Consider the following 16,863-nt stretch of genomic DNA (forward strand, 5'->3'; position numbering starts at 1 on the left):
ACAGCCTTGGAGGATTTGTCAACACCTGCCCAAGTCTGCCAGGCTAATTCCTAAAGAAATTTTTCTTCACTGACCATTTGAATCTAAATCAAAGTGAAGAGTCTAACAGACACTTTGGGCAGTGCTTGGACACACCACAGGACTTGCTTTTGTTATAGGAAGCTTCCCTACGTGTGAAAACATTTAAATGAAGAAGGTTCCTGTGCAATGAGTAGCAGAAGTGGCTTCAATTTGGTCCTTTGCTCTTTGAATTTTGTGTTCTCAAATATTTCCTTCCACAATACTCAGCTGGTTAGATTTAGTGTGCATGTTCCCATCAGAGACACAAGTGTCACCCCAAGAGCATGCATGCACCACCACAGCCAAAACAAAGCTTTCCCCATTATTAACCCATCACTCAAAAGTCCATAAAGTATAGAAACATTCTGAAATACAGCTGGTAACTGTTGTGTTTATTAAGGAACTGGTTTGTAAGTGGAGTTTGTTTGTTTTTTTTATTTTAATAACCAACATGATACTTTCCCTTCCAAATAAAAAGAAGTGAAACAGAAAGAAAACCTCAGCAAAATACAAGGAAAGAAGGGATAGAGGGACAACTCTGGAGTGTTCTAACTTAGTGAGTTAACACATCTCCAAACCCAGTGTCAAAGAGCCATCACACTCGTGAGGGCAGGGCCAGTTTATCCAGTGAATTCTCCCAGTCTCTGCTCGCAGATCCTTCACAAAGCTCAAGCGGATGCATCGCCAGCCCAGCAAACAGAGACAGAGCAAGCACATGTGAGTGGTTTCAGTCTCCTCAAGTCTCCCATTTCATTGCTCAGGGGTAATTAGGTTATTTTCTTATACAAAGCATTTTAAAGCCAGGCAGTGCAATCCTTCCCAGTACAAGTTCCAGAGCTCCCTGTGATGCAGCATTGCTGCAGCAGCCACTGCTGGGCAGTGGGTCTGAACTGGGCAGAGCACACACCACAGGGTGCTTTTCCAGCCCAGCCGAGCAGACCTCATTCAAGTACAAAGCAATCACAGAGACCCCAAATTAAGGTTTGTCCAACTTGTGTGTGCGCTCGTGCCGCCGAAGGGTCCCTGACTCGGTGAAGGAATGCCCACAGAAATTACAGGAGTAGGGCTTCTCTCCGGTGTGGATGCGGTGATGGCGCTGCAGCGATGCCAGCCGGGTGAAGGTCCCTCCACACTCCTCGCAGTAGAAGGGCCGTGCCCCAGAGTGAGTCTGCTGGTGTCTCTTGAGCCTGAGCAGCTGCACAAACGCCATGCCACACTCCTGACACTTGTAGGGCTTGTCCTCCCGGTGGATCACCTTGTGCTTGGACAGCAGGTTGGGCTTATCGAAACCTTTACCGCACGTCGGGCAGGCGTAAGGTTTGAAGTCGTCCTCCTGAGACTTTGGGTTTGCAGGACAAGCCTGATCCGGGCACTCAGCATTGTGCTGCTGGCTGTGATGCACCACGGACCAGGGGTTCCTGGCCATGCCGTTGGCCAGGATCACCATGGAGCGCTCGATCTTGTGCACATTGCGCAGGTGCCTCCAGACGTCGGCCGTGCGGATGAAGCCCTTGTCACACTCGGGGCACTTGTGCGGCCTCTCGCTGGAGTGGATGAGCTTGTGCATGCGCAGGTTGGCAGCACGGGAGAAGACTTTAGGGCAGATGGGACAGCGGTAGGAGTTCTCCAGCAGGTGAGCTCGCCTGTGCTCCTGCAGCTCACTCACGCCACAGAAGGAGGAGCCACACTTCTTGCATCGATAGGGCAGAGCTTCCTCGGGGACGGGCTCCAGCTCCTCACCAAGCGCATCTCTGAGAGCGGCGCTTCCGTTGTCCTCAGGGAGTTTAGTTATCATCCGTGGTTTCCTGGGGTGCTCAGAGGAACGGTGGTCTAAATCCTCATCTTCTCTCTGCAGGTGGAAGCTGGTGCTGGAGGGAGGAAACTCCCCAGCTGGGCTCTCACCCTGTTTCTGGCAGTAGGTGTCACAGGTTTCTTTGTCTCCACACCACAGGTCTGCAGGAAGCTCCTGCTTTCCTGCGGGTCCAGCAGAGTTTCCAGGAGGACTGCAGGAGTAATTCATGTCCACCTCCTTCTGTGGCCTACAGCTGTGGCCCACCTGCTTTGTGGCCTCTCTGGGATAATTTGAATGCTCCACCCCCATGTCACAAATGTTATTCTCACTCACATCCATCCTGTGATGCAAACACTGTGCTCTTCTAAGTTAAAACTCTAGCTCATCATCACCCAGAACTTTGTGTCTTTCATGTTAAGTCCATTCTCAGCTCTTCTGACAGTCTTCCCTAGAAAACAAAACACCTGTTTCATCAGTGATTCTTCTGATATTATAAATTTAGAACTGTGAAGGTAGTGCTCTGATTCAAAGAATGGGACAGACAATTAGATATGCAGAAGAAACAGAATCATCTACTATTAGATATGTAGAAAATACACATTCAGCACATGAAACGCAGACAATGTTCAATAAAGTTAAATCCACTATCATCAGCCAGCCTTCACTACCAAATATAAATTGATAATTCCGATTTTAAATTTTCCTAAAAATGAGAAATTACAGAATCCCAGAATGGTTTGCATTGGCAGGGACCTTAAAGACCATCTTGTTCCAACCCCCTGCCATGGGCAGGACACCTTCCACTAGACCAGATTGCTCTGAGCCCCATCCAAACTGTTCCAGGGATGCGGCAGCCACAGCTTCACTGGGCACCCTGTGCCAGGTCCTCACCACCTTCACAGTAAAGAATTTCTTCCTAATAACTAATCTAAATCTCTTCCCTTTTAGTTTAAAAGTGTTTCCCTTTGTCCTATCTGTGTAAAATGTTGCTCTCCATCTTTTCTGTAAAATCCTTTCAAGTACTGGAAGGTGGGGTAAGACATCTGAATATAAGCATACATATTAATGAACACATAGATGTAAAAACATAAATATTTCTGTATTTCCACATGTACATAAATGTAAAACTTGCCTATTTAGTTTCAGCAGTCTTATCAAGTGCAGCGATCAAGGCAGTAAAGCGATGTGCATTAAGTGAAAGCTCTTATTCACATTCCAGAAAGGCTGGCTCCATCAGCAGCACAAGCCACGCTTTCTTCTGCTGGAGACATAGAAAACAATCTGGATTAGTCCTCATTAGTCACTGCCTGGAACAGCGTGGCTCGACTCACCCCCACTGCAGCCACTCCCGACAATTTAATAAGGAGCTGCTAACAGGAGTATTCCTCACCTCCTGCCCTCCAGCTGAGCTGACGATGCCTTTGGGGCGGGAAAACTTTCCAAAGGATGCTGGCGCTGCTGGGCTTAAGAGAACTCCATAACCACGGCTGCCCATTTCCTGCAGAAGGGGCGTGTGGAAACCACAGCGTGGGCTAAAAACCAATAATATCAACAATAAATACATACACATACATATGTATATATATTAAAAAGAAGAAATTTTTGTTGTTGTTGTTCCAGGCAACACAACCCCCATAACTTTTCCCGGGTGCCCGTTCCCTGTTCTCCGGCCCTACCTGGGCGCTGCGGGTCCCGGTGCGGCCCCGAGCATCCCCCGCGCATCCCCCGCGCCGGCGCGGAGCCCGCGGCAGCGGCACCGGCGCACTGGCGGCTCGGCCGTGCTGGAGCTGCCAGCAGCGGGGCGGGACCGGACACCGCGTCCCCTCCCCGGCCACTGCGTCCCCTCCCCGGCCACTGCGTCCCCTCCCCGGTTAGCGCTCCCCTCCCCGGTTAGCGCTCCCCGCCCGGCTCCGCGGCCGGGCCCTTCCCACCGCCCCGGCTCGGGGGATCCTGGCGCTCCAGGAGCCTGTTCATGGATTCATGGAATGGTATGGCTTGGAAGGGACCTCGAATGTCGTCTCGTTCCAGCCCCCTGCCGTGGGCAGGGACACCTTCCTCTAGACCAGGTGGCTCCGAGCCCCATCCAGCCTGGCCTTGAACACTTCCAGGGATCCAGGGGCAGCCCCAGCTTCTCTGGGCAGCCTGTGCCAGGGCCTCACCACCCTCACAGGGGAAAAAATACCCCCAATATTTAATCTAAACCTACTCTCTTTCAATTTGAACCCGTTCTCCTGTCACCCCAACTCTTGCAAATAGTCTTGCCCCATCTTTCTTGTCGGCTCCCTTGGGGTACTGCAAGGCCACAATTAGGTCATCCCAAAAGCTGAACGCTCCCAATTCTCTTGGCCTTTCCTCAGAGCAGAGGTGTTCCAACTCTCTGATCACCTTGGTGCTTTCCTCTGGACTCACCCCAAGAGGTTCAGTGCCCTTCCTGTCCCTCAGCTCCAGCTCACAGCAATTCATGGAGTGTCCCCTGTGCCCCCCACCATGGCAATAACTGTGCATCCATCTTCCTGCAGGAGTGTGGAAGGGATTGATTCCCTCTCAGGTCCTGCTTTGTCAGAAGAAAGGGGCTCTGCCCCTGTCAGGAGGGATCAGTCCACCTCCCAGGATTGTGTCCCACTTCCTACTAGAAAAGTCTTAGCACCCAAAAGGACATACAGCATCTTCAGTGATGCCTCACCAGGGCCTTTCACAGTGGCACCAGTTCCTTGAGAACTCCTTTGCCCAACCATCCCACCTGCCTTTGCCAAAGCCACAGCAGGGTCGTGGTCCACTGCTGAAACCACTCTCCAACATCTCTGTGTAATTTCATAGAAATTGCTCTAGCTCTAAACCCAGCTCTGGGAAAAAAACCCAGAGCAAACCCAGCTTTGCACTGCCTTTTCCTAGCAAAACTCCTCCAGCTTTGGAAAATGGGCTCCACAATTAGCAGCAAATACAAAACTGAAATGACAAATGAACAAGAGTGTACATTGCCAGCATGCAGATATGGTATAGAAGAATGCTCCAAGCTCTGTATTATTTTTGTGATTGCACAGATCTTGCTAAAAATAGACATGAAACCAGAAACTGCTCTGCTGGGAGTTGAGGGTGAGGAAGAGAAATGTACCTACTCCTTCCTACTCTCAGAAGGAAAAGCAAGTCCCTTCTGAGAGCAGAGTAAGTGGCAGTTCAGTTCCTTCAGATGAGGCACTCCAAAAATAAGTTTGCAACAATCCTTTAATGACAGTCCTTGAATCCATGAGGAGCCCACACTCTGCTTGGAATGGCAAACCTTCAGGGGAAGAACTGTCATTCCAGCTTTCCCAAACTAGGGAAAAAAACCAAAACAGCTCAGAAGATTTCTGTTATTTTTACTGTGGTGTTTGGTTTTTTGGGGTTTTTTTGTTTGTTTGTTTTGTTTTTTTGGTTTTTTTTCAGAATTTAAATGCTTAGATGTGTCTTACTTAGCTGGGCAGGGTAAAGGCTATCTCCCACCTAGACCCAGGATGCACAGAATCACACACCCCTTCCACATCCCTTATAGAAGACAAACACACATGCCCTCCCCTTTTTCATTAGGAAAACTCTAGGAACACATAAGGACATGCACCCACATCCCCACAGCCAAGCATGTTTGTGTGGGGCAAAGATGATGAATTTTTAAAAATTCCAAATTGTGGTTTATCACAGCCACCAAGGAATGGTGTAGTGCCAGCAGTGTCCTTCCTCTGAGGGATCATGGAGCAAAAGGCCAAAGCATCTCCATGTGCTCCTCCTCAAAAGCATCAATAAATATGGTATTTTCCTCATCCCCACTTATCCTCCCTTGAGGTTCCTCAGAGTGTTCAGAGGAAAAGAATTCTCAACACTCATCTCCACGCTGCAGGTCAGGGCTGGTGGGTTGATTCAATCACACTTTTGCTAGGAAATTTTTAGGTCTCCTCTTCTTGGCACTGCAGCTCCAGATGGGTTTCCTGTTGGACTGAAGGTCTCACAGGGTACACCTAAGGCTGGAAGGTGGTGAGGAATCTTCCATCAGCTCCAGCTTCCCACTCTTTGTGAGGCTTCTGTGGGATCACCTGGGTGTTCCTCACCTTTGTGACAACTGTCAGCACCAGGAAGCAAGCCTGCCTCCCACCTGTGGTATCACACAGTGCTCACTTGTTAGGAAATGTGGAAACTCTCAGGCAGTGCAAATTCCTGTGCCCAGCCCTGTCTGGCTTCTTTCACGTCATCTTCCCCGGGAAAGAAACAAGAATTTCATTACCAGCCAGGCAAAGTTAGTATTTAATCTGTCAGTTTAATTGAAAATACTTCAGTGGTGATAAATAATGCAGAGCACTGCAAATGATGCCTCATGGGTGAGATCAAAGACCCCGGGCAGTACCAGGCAGGGCCTCCTGGCTGCTCCTGTTGGGCTGAGACGAGGCAGAGAAGGGATTCTGTGCAGGGCAACAAAACCAGCAGGGACACACCCCACACCCAGACTGGGAAGGTGTCCACACACTCATCAAATCCATCAGCACCGCCCCAAACTTCCCTTCTGGCTTTGATAACACAGAACACTCTGCCAGTGTTTCCCTTTTAGCATAAAATAACCACAAAATTCAGAGATCTTGCTCTGTTGGTCCTCAGACAAACACACTTAGCTCTATCAACTTCCACATATTTTGATTTTTCCTCCTAATACTGAGGTATTTAAATGTTTTCTGCTTTCTCTTTCACACATTGCATTGAGAAGCCCGTGATTTTATTAAACTCTGCATTCTAAACCTTTCCCATCAGCCTTGATGAGTTCTTCCAGCACACACACACACACAAAAATCAGTTGTAATCCTCAAGGAAGAAGGCAGAAAACTAACTGAATCACCCACTTCCTTGCAATATATGATTCCTATTAAAATTACATTATTGGTGTTTTGTGCCTGCCCTACATTCATATCCCCAACACACACATTTATGGATGCCAAATCCTTTTAATTTATGCTGCCTCACTTTGTGTGTCTTAAATGTGAAGAGTCTGTCAGGACAGATGAGGATCTGGAATGTATTTGCCAGTTAGATCTACTTTGGAGTACTTTCTTAATTCACATTTTCTGTTAAATTCACTAAAATATGTGAACTCATGGTTCACATTGCTGTCACAATGGGAGCTTAATATATTTCGTGAAGGGTTTAACATCACATTCCATCAAATTTGAATTTTTTATGGGCCATAGAGTTTTCTGACATCTGACCACTCTGTATTAGGAGTGCCATAAACACTTTAAACATCTCAAAGCTTCGGACTTTTCTATGTAAAACAGGAAAAAAAATCTTAAGCAATGTTTCTTCTAAGAAGGAGCTGAATCCAGAGGGATTTCACTGATATTTGGCTGAAGTTTGAGCTTTTAACTCCCCAGGGAGAAGCTGGACTCCCTTCAGCCCACGGAACTTAAACCTGCAGTGCCTTTTGGGGACACAGTTTTGAAAGGACACCCACACAGGACCCTAAGAGTTCAATTAAAAGTAGGTTCAGGATCTCTGGTGCAAGGAATTGTTTCACTCTATCCAGCTCCATCTTTTTACCCTATCACACATTTTCCTGATGTTTGCCAGGATCTTCCACATCTCTGGGTCCAGTGATCTGGCATCTCATGAATGAGGCATTCTGAAGAAACACCAAAAACCCAAATTCTAACTACACATGCCAGATAAAGCTTTTTTCTGACTCAGAGATGGGGTAACTGAGTTTTTAAAACACTTTTATTCTATTTTTGGTTTCATGTGAAGGGTGAGATAATATAGATGTTATAATTTACACTATTATAATCAGAAGCAAACTATTTCTTAATTATAAGACACTATAAGTGTTTTTTGGCTTATTAGCATTTGTTAGACTGTCTTGTAAATGCTTTAAAGCTAATAATCTAGAATTACTCTTTGGGGTCTTACTATAATGTATTTTTCTAGTTTTATTTTTCTAAAGTATTTAGTCTTATTTGGTAAGGCTGTCTTTTGAAACTTGTTTTTAGTTTCATTTCTCTCTCAACAATATCTGTCTTGTTCTATGGCATTTCTAAGTCAGCATTTCTTATCTCAATGTTTTCATACAGATGCAAATTCTGTGAACTTTCTGTCAGGTTTTTTGAGAATTTTCTACAAATCCATTTCCCACATACACCAAAAGCCAGACAGAGGTCCAAAATCTGGAATCAGGCTGGAAAGAACATGGAAAAACTAACAGGAACAAACCAATCAAGGACTGTAAGAAGCAGGCTGGCTGAGGAGGAACTTCCTGGCATGCTTTAGCTTCCCAAACTTGCATTTTCCTCTGCACATATTGATGGAGACTCAGCAAATTTCTAGTCAAAAATTGCTGTCTGATTCTGCAAATACACCTGGCTGGAGATCCAGGACCGTAAAGGAGCCTGCCAGGGAATAACCAGACTCTTCTAGTGCTGGATGAAAGGTGCCTGTGCAGGAACATCCTCATCTGTGGGCTCCTGGCTGGGGATTTGCAGGAGCTGCAACTCTGATCTGGGGTCTGGAAACCCCAAAAATGCATCCATGAGCTTGCTAAAGAGTTAAAGGGGAAATCTCTACCTGGGCTCTGCACTTGTTGGTTTCTTGTTCTAGCAGAATTCCTTGATTGGCTCAAGACAAGCATTTAATAATCTGTTCAATAACCGTTCAGCACTAAGGATTTCTACTTCATGAAGTTTATATGAGAAGCTTTCAGTGGTTTCCCAGGAAATCACAAACTCTCGGGCCAGTTCTTTTTCTTCCTCTTTTTCATGCCCCTGCTCGAGCAGAAAGGAGAGGTGAGATGATCCAGAGTGGTCCCTTCCAACCTGAACCATTCTGCAATTTAAAACGAAACTGACCGAGCAGCTCCGGCTGCCCCTCCAAAAACCCTGCAGGTGAGACTTCCCCAGCCTGTCCCACCCCAAAAACCCTGCAGGAGGGATTGCCCCAGCCTGTCCCACCCCAAAAACCCTGCAGGAGGGATTGCCCCAGCCTGTCCCACCCCAAAAACCCTGCAGGAGGGATTGCCCCAGCCTGCCCCACCCCAAAAACCCTGCAGGTGGGACTTCCCCAGCCTGTCCCACCCCAAAAACCCTGCAGGAGGGACTTCCCCAGCCTGTCCCACCCCAAAACCCCTGCAGGAGGGATTGCCCCAGCCTGTCCCACCCCAAAAACCCTGCAGGAGGGATTGCCCCAGCCTGTCCCACCCCAAAACCCCTGCAGGTGGGATTTCCCCAGCCTGTCCCACCCCAAAACCCTGCAGGTGGGATTTCCCCAGCCTGTCCCACCCCAAAAACCCTGCAGGAGGGATTGCCCCAGTCTGTCCCAGGTGAGTCTTCCCCACCCCAAAAACCCTGCAGGTGAGACTTCCCCAGCCTGTCCCACCCCAAAAACCCTGCAGGTGGGACTGCCCCAGCCTGTCCCACCCCAAAAACCCTGCAGGAGGGATTGCCCCAGCCTGTCCCACCCCAAAAACCCTGCAGGAGGGATTGCCCCAGCCTGTCCCACCCCAAAAACCCTGCAGGAGGGATTGCCCCAGTCTGTCCCACCCCAAAAACCCTGCAGGAGGGATTGCCCCAGCCTGCCCCACCCCAAAAACCCTGCAGGTGGGACTTCCCCAGCCTGTCCCACCCCAAAAACCCTGCAGGAGGGACTTCCCCAGCCTGTCCCACCCCAAAACCCCTGCAGGAGGGATTGCCCCAGCCTGTCCCACCCCAAAAACCCTGCAGGTGGGACTTCCCCAGCCTGTCCCACCCCAAAAACCCTGCAGGAGGGATTGCCCCAGCCTGTCCCACCCCAAAACCCCTGCAGGAGGGACTTCCCCAGCCTGTCCCACCCCAAAAACCCTGCAGGAGGGATTGCCCCAGCCTGTCCCACCCCAAAAACCCTGCAGGAGGGATTGCCCCAGCCTGTCCCACCCCAAAACCCCTGCAGGTGGGATTTCCCCAGCCTGTCCCACCCCAAAACCCCTGCAGGTGGGATTTCCCCAGCCTGTCCCACCCCAAAAACCCTGCAGGAGGGATTGCCCCAGTCTGTCCCAGGTGAGTCTTCCCCACCCCAAAAACCCTGCAGGTGAGACTTCCCCAGCCTGTCCCACCCCAAAAACCCTGCAGGAGGGACTTCCCCAGCCTGTCCCACCCCAAAACCCCTGCAGGTGGGACTTCCCCAGCCTGTCCCACCCCAAAAACCCTGCAGGAGGGACTTCCCCAGCCTGTCCCACCCCAAAAACCCTGCAGGTGGGACTTCCCCAGCCTGTCCCACCCCAAAAACCCTGCAGGAGGGATTGCCCCAGCCTGTCCCACCCCAAAACCCCTGCAGGAGGGACTTCCCCAGCCTGTCCCACCCCAAAAACCCTGCAGGAGGGATTGCCCCAGCCTGTCCCACCCCAAAAACCCTGCAGGTGAGACTTCCCCAGCCTGTCCCACCCCAAAACCCCTGCAGGAGGGATTGCCCCAGCCTGTCCCACCCCAAAAACCCTGCAGGTGGGATTTCCGCAGCCTGTCCCACCCCAAAAACCCTGCAGGAGGGATTGCCCCAGCCTGTCCCACCCCAAAAACCCTGCAGGAGGGACTTCCCAGCCTGTCCCACCCTCGCCCTTCGCTCCTCCCAGAGCTGCGGCTCCAAGGGCTGGGATCAGCCCCTGTCACACACCCTGTGACAGACAGAGCCAGGGCTCAGCCCTTGTCACACCTCCATTGACAGCCACACCCAGGGTTCAGCCCCTGTCACAGCCCCCGACAGGGCGGACACAGCTGGGGACAGCCTCTGTCACACCTCCAAATTAACTGACACTTCCAGGGACGTCCTTTGTCCCACCCCCGGTGTGACTGACACGGACAGAAAACTCCCCTGTCACGCCCCCAGTGTGACTGACAGGGACAAGGACATCCCCTCTGACACCTCCAGTGTGACTGACAGGGATAGGGACATCCTTTGTCCCACCTCCAGTGTGACTGACACAGGCAGGAACCTCCCCTGTCATGCCCCCAGTGTGACTGACAGGGACAGGGACATCCCCTGTCACACCTCCAGTGTGACTGACACGGGCAGGAACCACCCCTGTCATGCCCCCAGTGTGACTGACAGGGACAGGGACATCCCCTGTCACACCTCCAGTGTGACTGACACGGGCAGGAACCACCCCTGTCATGCCCCCAGTGTGACTGACAGGGACAAGGACATCCTTTGTCCCACCTCCAGTGTGACTGACACGGGCAGGAACCTCCCCTGTCACACCCCCAGTGTGACAGTCAGAGCTGGGCACCGCCCCTGTCACACCCCCAGTGTGACAATCAGAGCTGGGCACCGCCCCTGTCACACCCCGAATGTGACAGTCAGAGCTGGGCACCGCCCCTGTCACACCCCCAGTGTGACAGTCAGAGCTGGGGACCACTCCTGTCCCACCCCAATGTGACAATCAGAGCTGGGCACCGCCCCTGTCACACCCCCAGTGTGACAGTCAGAGCTGGGCACCGCCCCTGGCACACCCCCAGTGTGACAGTCAGAGCTGGGGACCACTCCTGTCCCACCCCAGTGTGACAGTCAGAGCTGGGCACCGCCCCTGTCACACCCCCAATGTGACAGTCAGAGCTGGGCACCGCCTCTGTCACACCCCCAGTGTGACAGTCAGAGCTGGGCACCGCCTCTGTCACACCCCCAGTGTGACAGTCAGAGCTGGGCACCGCCCCTGGCACACCCCCAGTGTGACAGTCAGAGCTGAGGACTGCCCCTGTCACACCCCCAGTGTGACAGTCAGAGCTGGGCACCGCCCCTGTCACACCCCCAGTGTGACAGTCAGAGCTGGGCACCGCCCCTGTCACACCCCCAGTGTGACAGAGCTGAGGACTGCCCCTGTCACACCCCCAATGTGACTGACACTGGCAGGGACCTCCCCCTCACCCACCCCCATCCCAAGTGACATGTTGGCACTGTCCCTGTCCCCTGTCACACTGATGCAGCCCCAAAGTCATGGCACACACTTTGTGAGGGCATAAAAAACCCCAAAAGGAATAAAAGTGCCCCACGACTGCTGTGTGTTCAAGCCTAGCTGCTCAATCCTGCCCCAAAACACTCCTGCCAGTGTTGAATTTAAATTAAACACTCAAATGCCCACAGACTCCTGAGATTCCAGGGGACAATAATGGACATGCAGCTCCAGCAGGGTAAGGAATGACCAGGTTTGGGGGGACAGCTCCTTTTCCTGCCCCTCATCCCAATCCTTTGCTGATAATCCCATTTTAGGATTTTTTTTTTTTTTTATCCCTCTCAAAAGCATCACACAGCTTCAGCCCGTCTGGGGACAAACTTGTGTAGCTGCCAATCAAAAGTCGTGGCATTTGGGAGCCTGGACCCTCTCCTGGGACATCACCTCCACTTCACACAGTTTTCCAAACCACTTATTCTGGCTGTGGGTTCAGGCAGGTTTTTGATGCTCAGGATGCCTGGATAGAGTGTTGAAATCCAGGAGCAGGGGGGCCATGTCCCCATGGCAGGCTGTGCCAGGCTTGTGGCACTCTGTGACTCCTCCAAGCAGCTGAGCTGCCCACAGAAAATGGAGAAATAACTGCATGGGAGAGCACCAGTGCACGGGGTGTGTGTGTGAGCAATCCCTAAATATTCAGGAGAGATGGGAGAAGCCTTGGGATCCAGGACTCTGCTAAATCGAGGCAGGGGAATGATGCCTGTGCTATGCAGATGAGCTGTCATATTGTCTCCCACACAAGAGCATCTCCAAAGGAACCTACACCTACTGCAATTATCCTGCAGCATATGGACATTTATAGGTCAAAAAAAAAAAAAAAAAATAGGGAGAGTAATGGTTGGCCAAAAAAAGCAGGAGCCCAGATAATTCTCCAGTGTTATTTTGGAAAGTGCAGACACTGAGCAGGATAAATTATACATACCTGAGAGCCATTAGAAAATGTCAGGTCGCCTCTAAAACGCGTTAGAAGGGGGGGAAATGCCTCCAGCTTTCTTGTGCAAGAGGAGAATGTGGTATGTAAATAATATTCCCTTATAAAAATGAGTTTTCAAGCAGATTCCAACCCTCTGTGCTGGGGACAGAGTGTGGGGCTGCATCCTGAGAGCCAAAGACATCATTGAGCTGAAAGTCTCTGCACTTTCATTGCTGGAGCAACCATGATGTATAAGCCAGGAGCTCCTCCCGGAATGATTTCAGAGCAAACCCAGAATATTTGTTACCCTTCTCTAAATTTAGCTGGGGAAAAAAATAAAAAATAACTTCTGCTGCCAACTCTATGAAAACAACACATGTATCTTGACAGCAAATGATTTAAAAATGAAGACCGACCAACAATGCAATGTTCTGGGTGTTGGGGGAGGAAGAGCACTGGAAAATCCTGAAGTTTTCATTTCCAAACTCTCAGCATTCCCTGCCAGCATGTACCTGCCACATCTCCAGTTTTATGCACCATCCTCAGTGTATTTTTCCAAAGCTTCAGCCTCTGATAAGAACCAAATCCTCTGCTGACTGATGCTTCTGCTGGAGAGCTGAGATTTCTATAATTAGCATTAGAGAGAATTTGGGGAGGGATCTGTCTTTTTTAGTTTTGGTTTGTTTGTTTTTTAGTAAATCTGGATGTTACACATTTTAAAACAAAACACTTTAAACATCAGCACATCAGTTCATAATTGCAGAGTGGAGATGAGGAGCACGTCAGTAGTTGAAAAAACATTAAATCTGCAGGAAGTGAGTGAAATGTTTGCACAGAAGGGGGCAAATGGAGATAAGACAGGCAGGCTGCTTGCATTCAGCTCGAGAACCTTGTACAGCAGAGATTTACCCTTTCCAAGAGAAGTGGGGGGGGGGAAAGCTTGCAGGACTATGCTGGGAATTCTGTTCACCAAGAGTAGAAAATCTCTTCCCTGGATGTTTTGGTCATTGCTGGGATGACCAAGGTGCTGCTCTTTGCCCATTTGTAGGAATGCCTTTTCCTTTGGCTTCTTTTAAATTTTCTTTGTCACAATCTCCAGGAAGAGACAAGGCATAAAGATCACAGGATGGTTTGGGTTGGAAGGGACCTTAAAAGTGATCTGGTGGAGTTTTCCAAGCTGAACTTCTTCAGCAAAATCCCTTTGTGCTGCCTGCAGCCACTGACTGCACAAGGAGGACACCCAAATTGTTTTAAACACACAAAGAGCTCAGCAAAGCCCCTCTAACCCAAGAGAGACAAAAAAGTTCTGGTTTGATTTGCATTTCTCAGCTTTCCTGACCTGAGCTGGAACAGGCACAGGATCATCTCCTCACACTGGGGAGGGCTCACAGAACACTCACCTGAAACAGAGGCGTCTCTTCTCCATCTGGGAAGAAAACAAGCTTAACATTTAAATCTGTCTGCAAGGTGGGAGCAAATGAACTCCTGAGCAGCTGCACAAAGCAATGAGAGTGCAATAAAACTAAACAGGTAATTACTGATGGATTATCTGGAGGCACAGGCTCACACCAAACCAGCCAGGAGAGAGAGCTTAAAAATACCTGACAGCCAAAGCACAGCTCCAGAGCAGAGAATGGTAACAGGCAATCTCACCCTTGACACCTCTGTATCTGTTTGTTTTTTTTTTTTTCTTTCTTTCTTTTTTTAAGAACAGCATTTATTCAGATTAAAAAGCAGCATTTGCAAGAATCCAGATTAGGTTCCTCACATCACTTTGCCCACAGCTAATCTGCAAGTGCCTCTGTGACCACATGGAAAGTAAACATTTCTATATACAGGACAATTGAATTGCCAAGTAAAATATTGGTTTTTCTACTTTTTTTTTTCCCCCCCACGGAACTGAAACTATAACTAATGAATCAGAACATGTAAAATGATCCCAAAACACCTGGACAGGAGAGGTTAAAGTAGTTATCCTTGTTCAGCTGAAGAATCTATTGGTTATCTGTCCTGGATTTAATTAGCAAAAACCCTAAAGATTGACTAGCTCAGCACAAAATTCCTGACCTGAGCCAATTTCATATTTGACAGGATAAAATACAGCTACTTAGGAGAGCTGGAAGAACACACCTATGACAGGTGAATGCTGATGAGCTTTCAGAGGGTAAAGGGCTCTGCAGACCCAGCCCTGTACTGAGGAAACAAATTTGAGATATTGAACAAGTGCAAGAAATAACCTCTGGGAATAACTTTTGGGTGCCCAGTGCTGTTTTGGGGTGAGATCCTGTCTGCTGCACCCTTTTGAGTGACTTTTAAACTGAAGGAGCAGAGGCAACACAGAGCAGCCAACACAATCAGAGCCGCTGTCAAGAGGTAATAACTTCAAGATTCCCAAATTGCTGATAAATCCATGATACTCATATAAAAATTAATGACCCATTGGCTGCAAGCAGCAAAGTACAAGGCAAAAACAGATTTGTTGATGTATCTGTTTGCCATTTGCTGCCTGCCCTCACACTGGAAGTGTTTCTGGTTATGGTTGCTGTTAATTGCTTTTTATCTAACAGTGGAGCTTAGAAGCTTCAGCTGAGATGAGGTTTCACGGTGTTAGGCAATTACACCAACATGCAGATGCACAGAAATTCCCTGGTTTGTAGTCTGGATGAGGCAGAACACAGTGTGATATCTCGGGCCTGAAGAGAGGCTTCTGATTTGGAAAGAAAACAAAGCCTGCCTGACCAAGGCATCATGAGGGAAGGTTAAAAACTGACTCACTGCCTCCTTGTGCTTCACCTGTTAGAGCTCCCAGATTAAAAATTCAGCCAGGGCTGCTTGGATTCTAACTCATCAACAGGAACACACAGAAGCATCATGTTTTCAAACACTCCACATCTTCAGGAGACATCCCTCCTAAGGAGGGCTTCCTTGTGCAGTGTCATTATCTCCGACAGATCTGCTTTGGAAATTTCCTCTCGAGGCTCCTCCACGCTGACAAGTGAATTCTCTGCATCAGAAATATTTGTTCAGAGGCTGCCAGGCTCATCACTCACTTCCCTGCAAAGGAGGCAGTCCAGGGGGGATTCTGCTCTTCCCCCTTCTGTTGCCCCTGCAAAAATGATTGAGGAGACAATGAGCACAGCCACATGTCTGTGCCACTTGTCCCTCTGTGGTGATGCTCATTTCTCTGTGTCAAGGCTGGGGACAATGCTGCTGCCTTGTCCTGGCTCTCACAAAGGTGAGAGGGGGATGGCCCAAGCAGGACTTCCAGCCCTGTTGGGCTCCCTCCTTCTCTGGGGTTAGAGGGCTCAGATATTCCTGCTGGCTGCAAGCCACAGAGCTGATGATTTGGGACCTATCCATGCACACAAGCATGCTGGCAATGGGATTGTTTAACGAGCACCTTTGGACTGATGGAAGCTCTTCACGGAGTGCACGAGTGATTTGTGGGGTCTCCGTGTGGATGAGGAGAGGATTCAGGCAGCATCCAGACTGGGGGGTTACCAAAGGCCTCCTGTGGCTCCAGAGGTTCTCCCTCCAGCTCTTCTTGCCACTTCATCATTAACAAAGCACTTAGCTGTTTTATCTCTGAGCAGGGAGATTTCTTGTGCACATGTAAATCAGCCTCTCTCTAGCTGGAAAGCTCAGTTTTCTCCTGGCCAGCCCTGTCTGAAAGCAGATGCTCTACCACAAGAAGGAAAAATACCTTCCCCTATTCATTCTCAGACATGGTACATGACAAGGGAACAGTTCCCTTGCTGAAATGTTATTTCATCCCATGTTCACCAATTATGAAAATAATTTTGCTTAGACAAGAGACGAGGAAAACACAGCGCAGCTCGTTCTTGTTTTTGTCACCAGAGAAGGTTTGATTTGGCCTCTTTGAAAGATGGCTAAGGACTCATTTGTCCTGATTATTCCACTTTGGAGCTTGTGCTGCTCTCCTACACGTTGGGAACCAGATGAACCCAGTGGTGAACATGTCAAGCTTTGAAAGGTGTCACAGGAGGAGAAGTGTTATTAGTTCATTGTGCTAACAAAGGTGCCACGCTGGATTTCCAGCCTCTCCCTTACTGCTGTGTCTATGGTTTCTGAAGCCAAAAGGCAAAGGCTCATTAATTAACAAAA

At 49.3% G+C, this 16,863-nt stretch overlaps 1 protein-coding gene across 1 annotated transcript; it reads right to left on the minus strand.

Moving 5' to 3' along the window:
* Window positions 1–246: 246 nt before the first annotated feature.
* ZNF648 (zinc finger protein 648) lies at window positions 247–2,297 on the minus strand. Its single transcript, XM_059854743.1, has one exon. It carries the CDS (start codon window positions 2,189–2,191, stop codon window positions 1,037–1,039), a length of 1,155 nt encoding a protein of 384 aa, XP_059710726.1. The 5' UTR covers window positions 2,192–2,297; the 3' UTR covers window positions 247–1,036.
* Between the last annotated feature and the right edge of the window lie 14,566 nt (window positions 2,298–16,863).

Source organism: Haemorhous mexicanus, chromosome 9, assembly GCF_027477595.1.
Source record: "Haemorhous mexicanus isolate bHaeMex1 chromosome 9, bHaeMex1.pri, whole genome shotgun sequence".
In the NCBI taxonomy this organism is placed as follows: Eukaryota; Metazoa; Chordata; class Aves; order Passeriformes; family Fringillidae; genus Haemorhous; species Haemorhous mexicanus.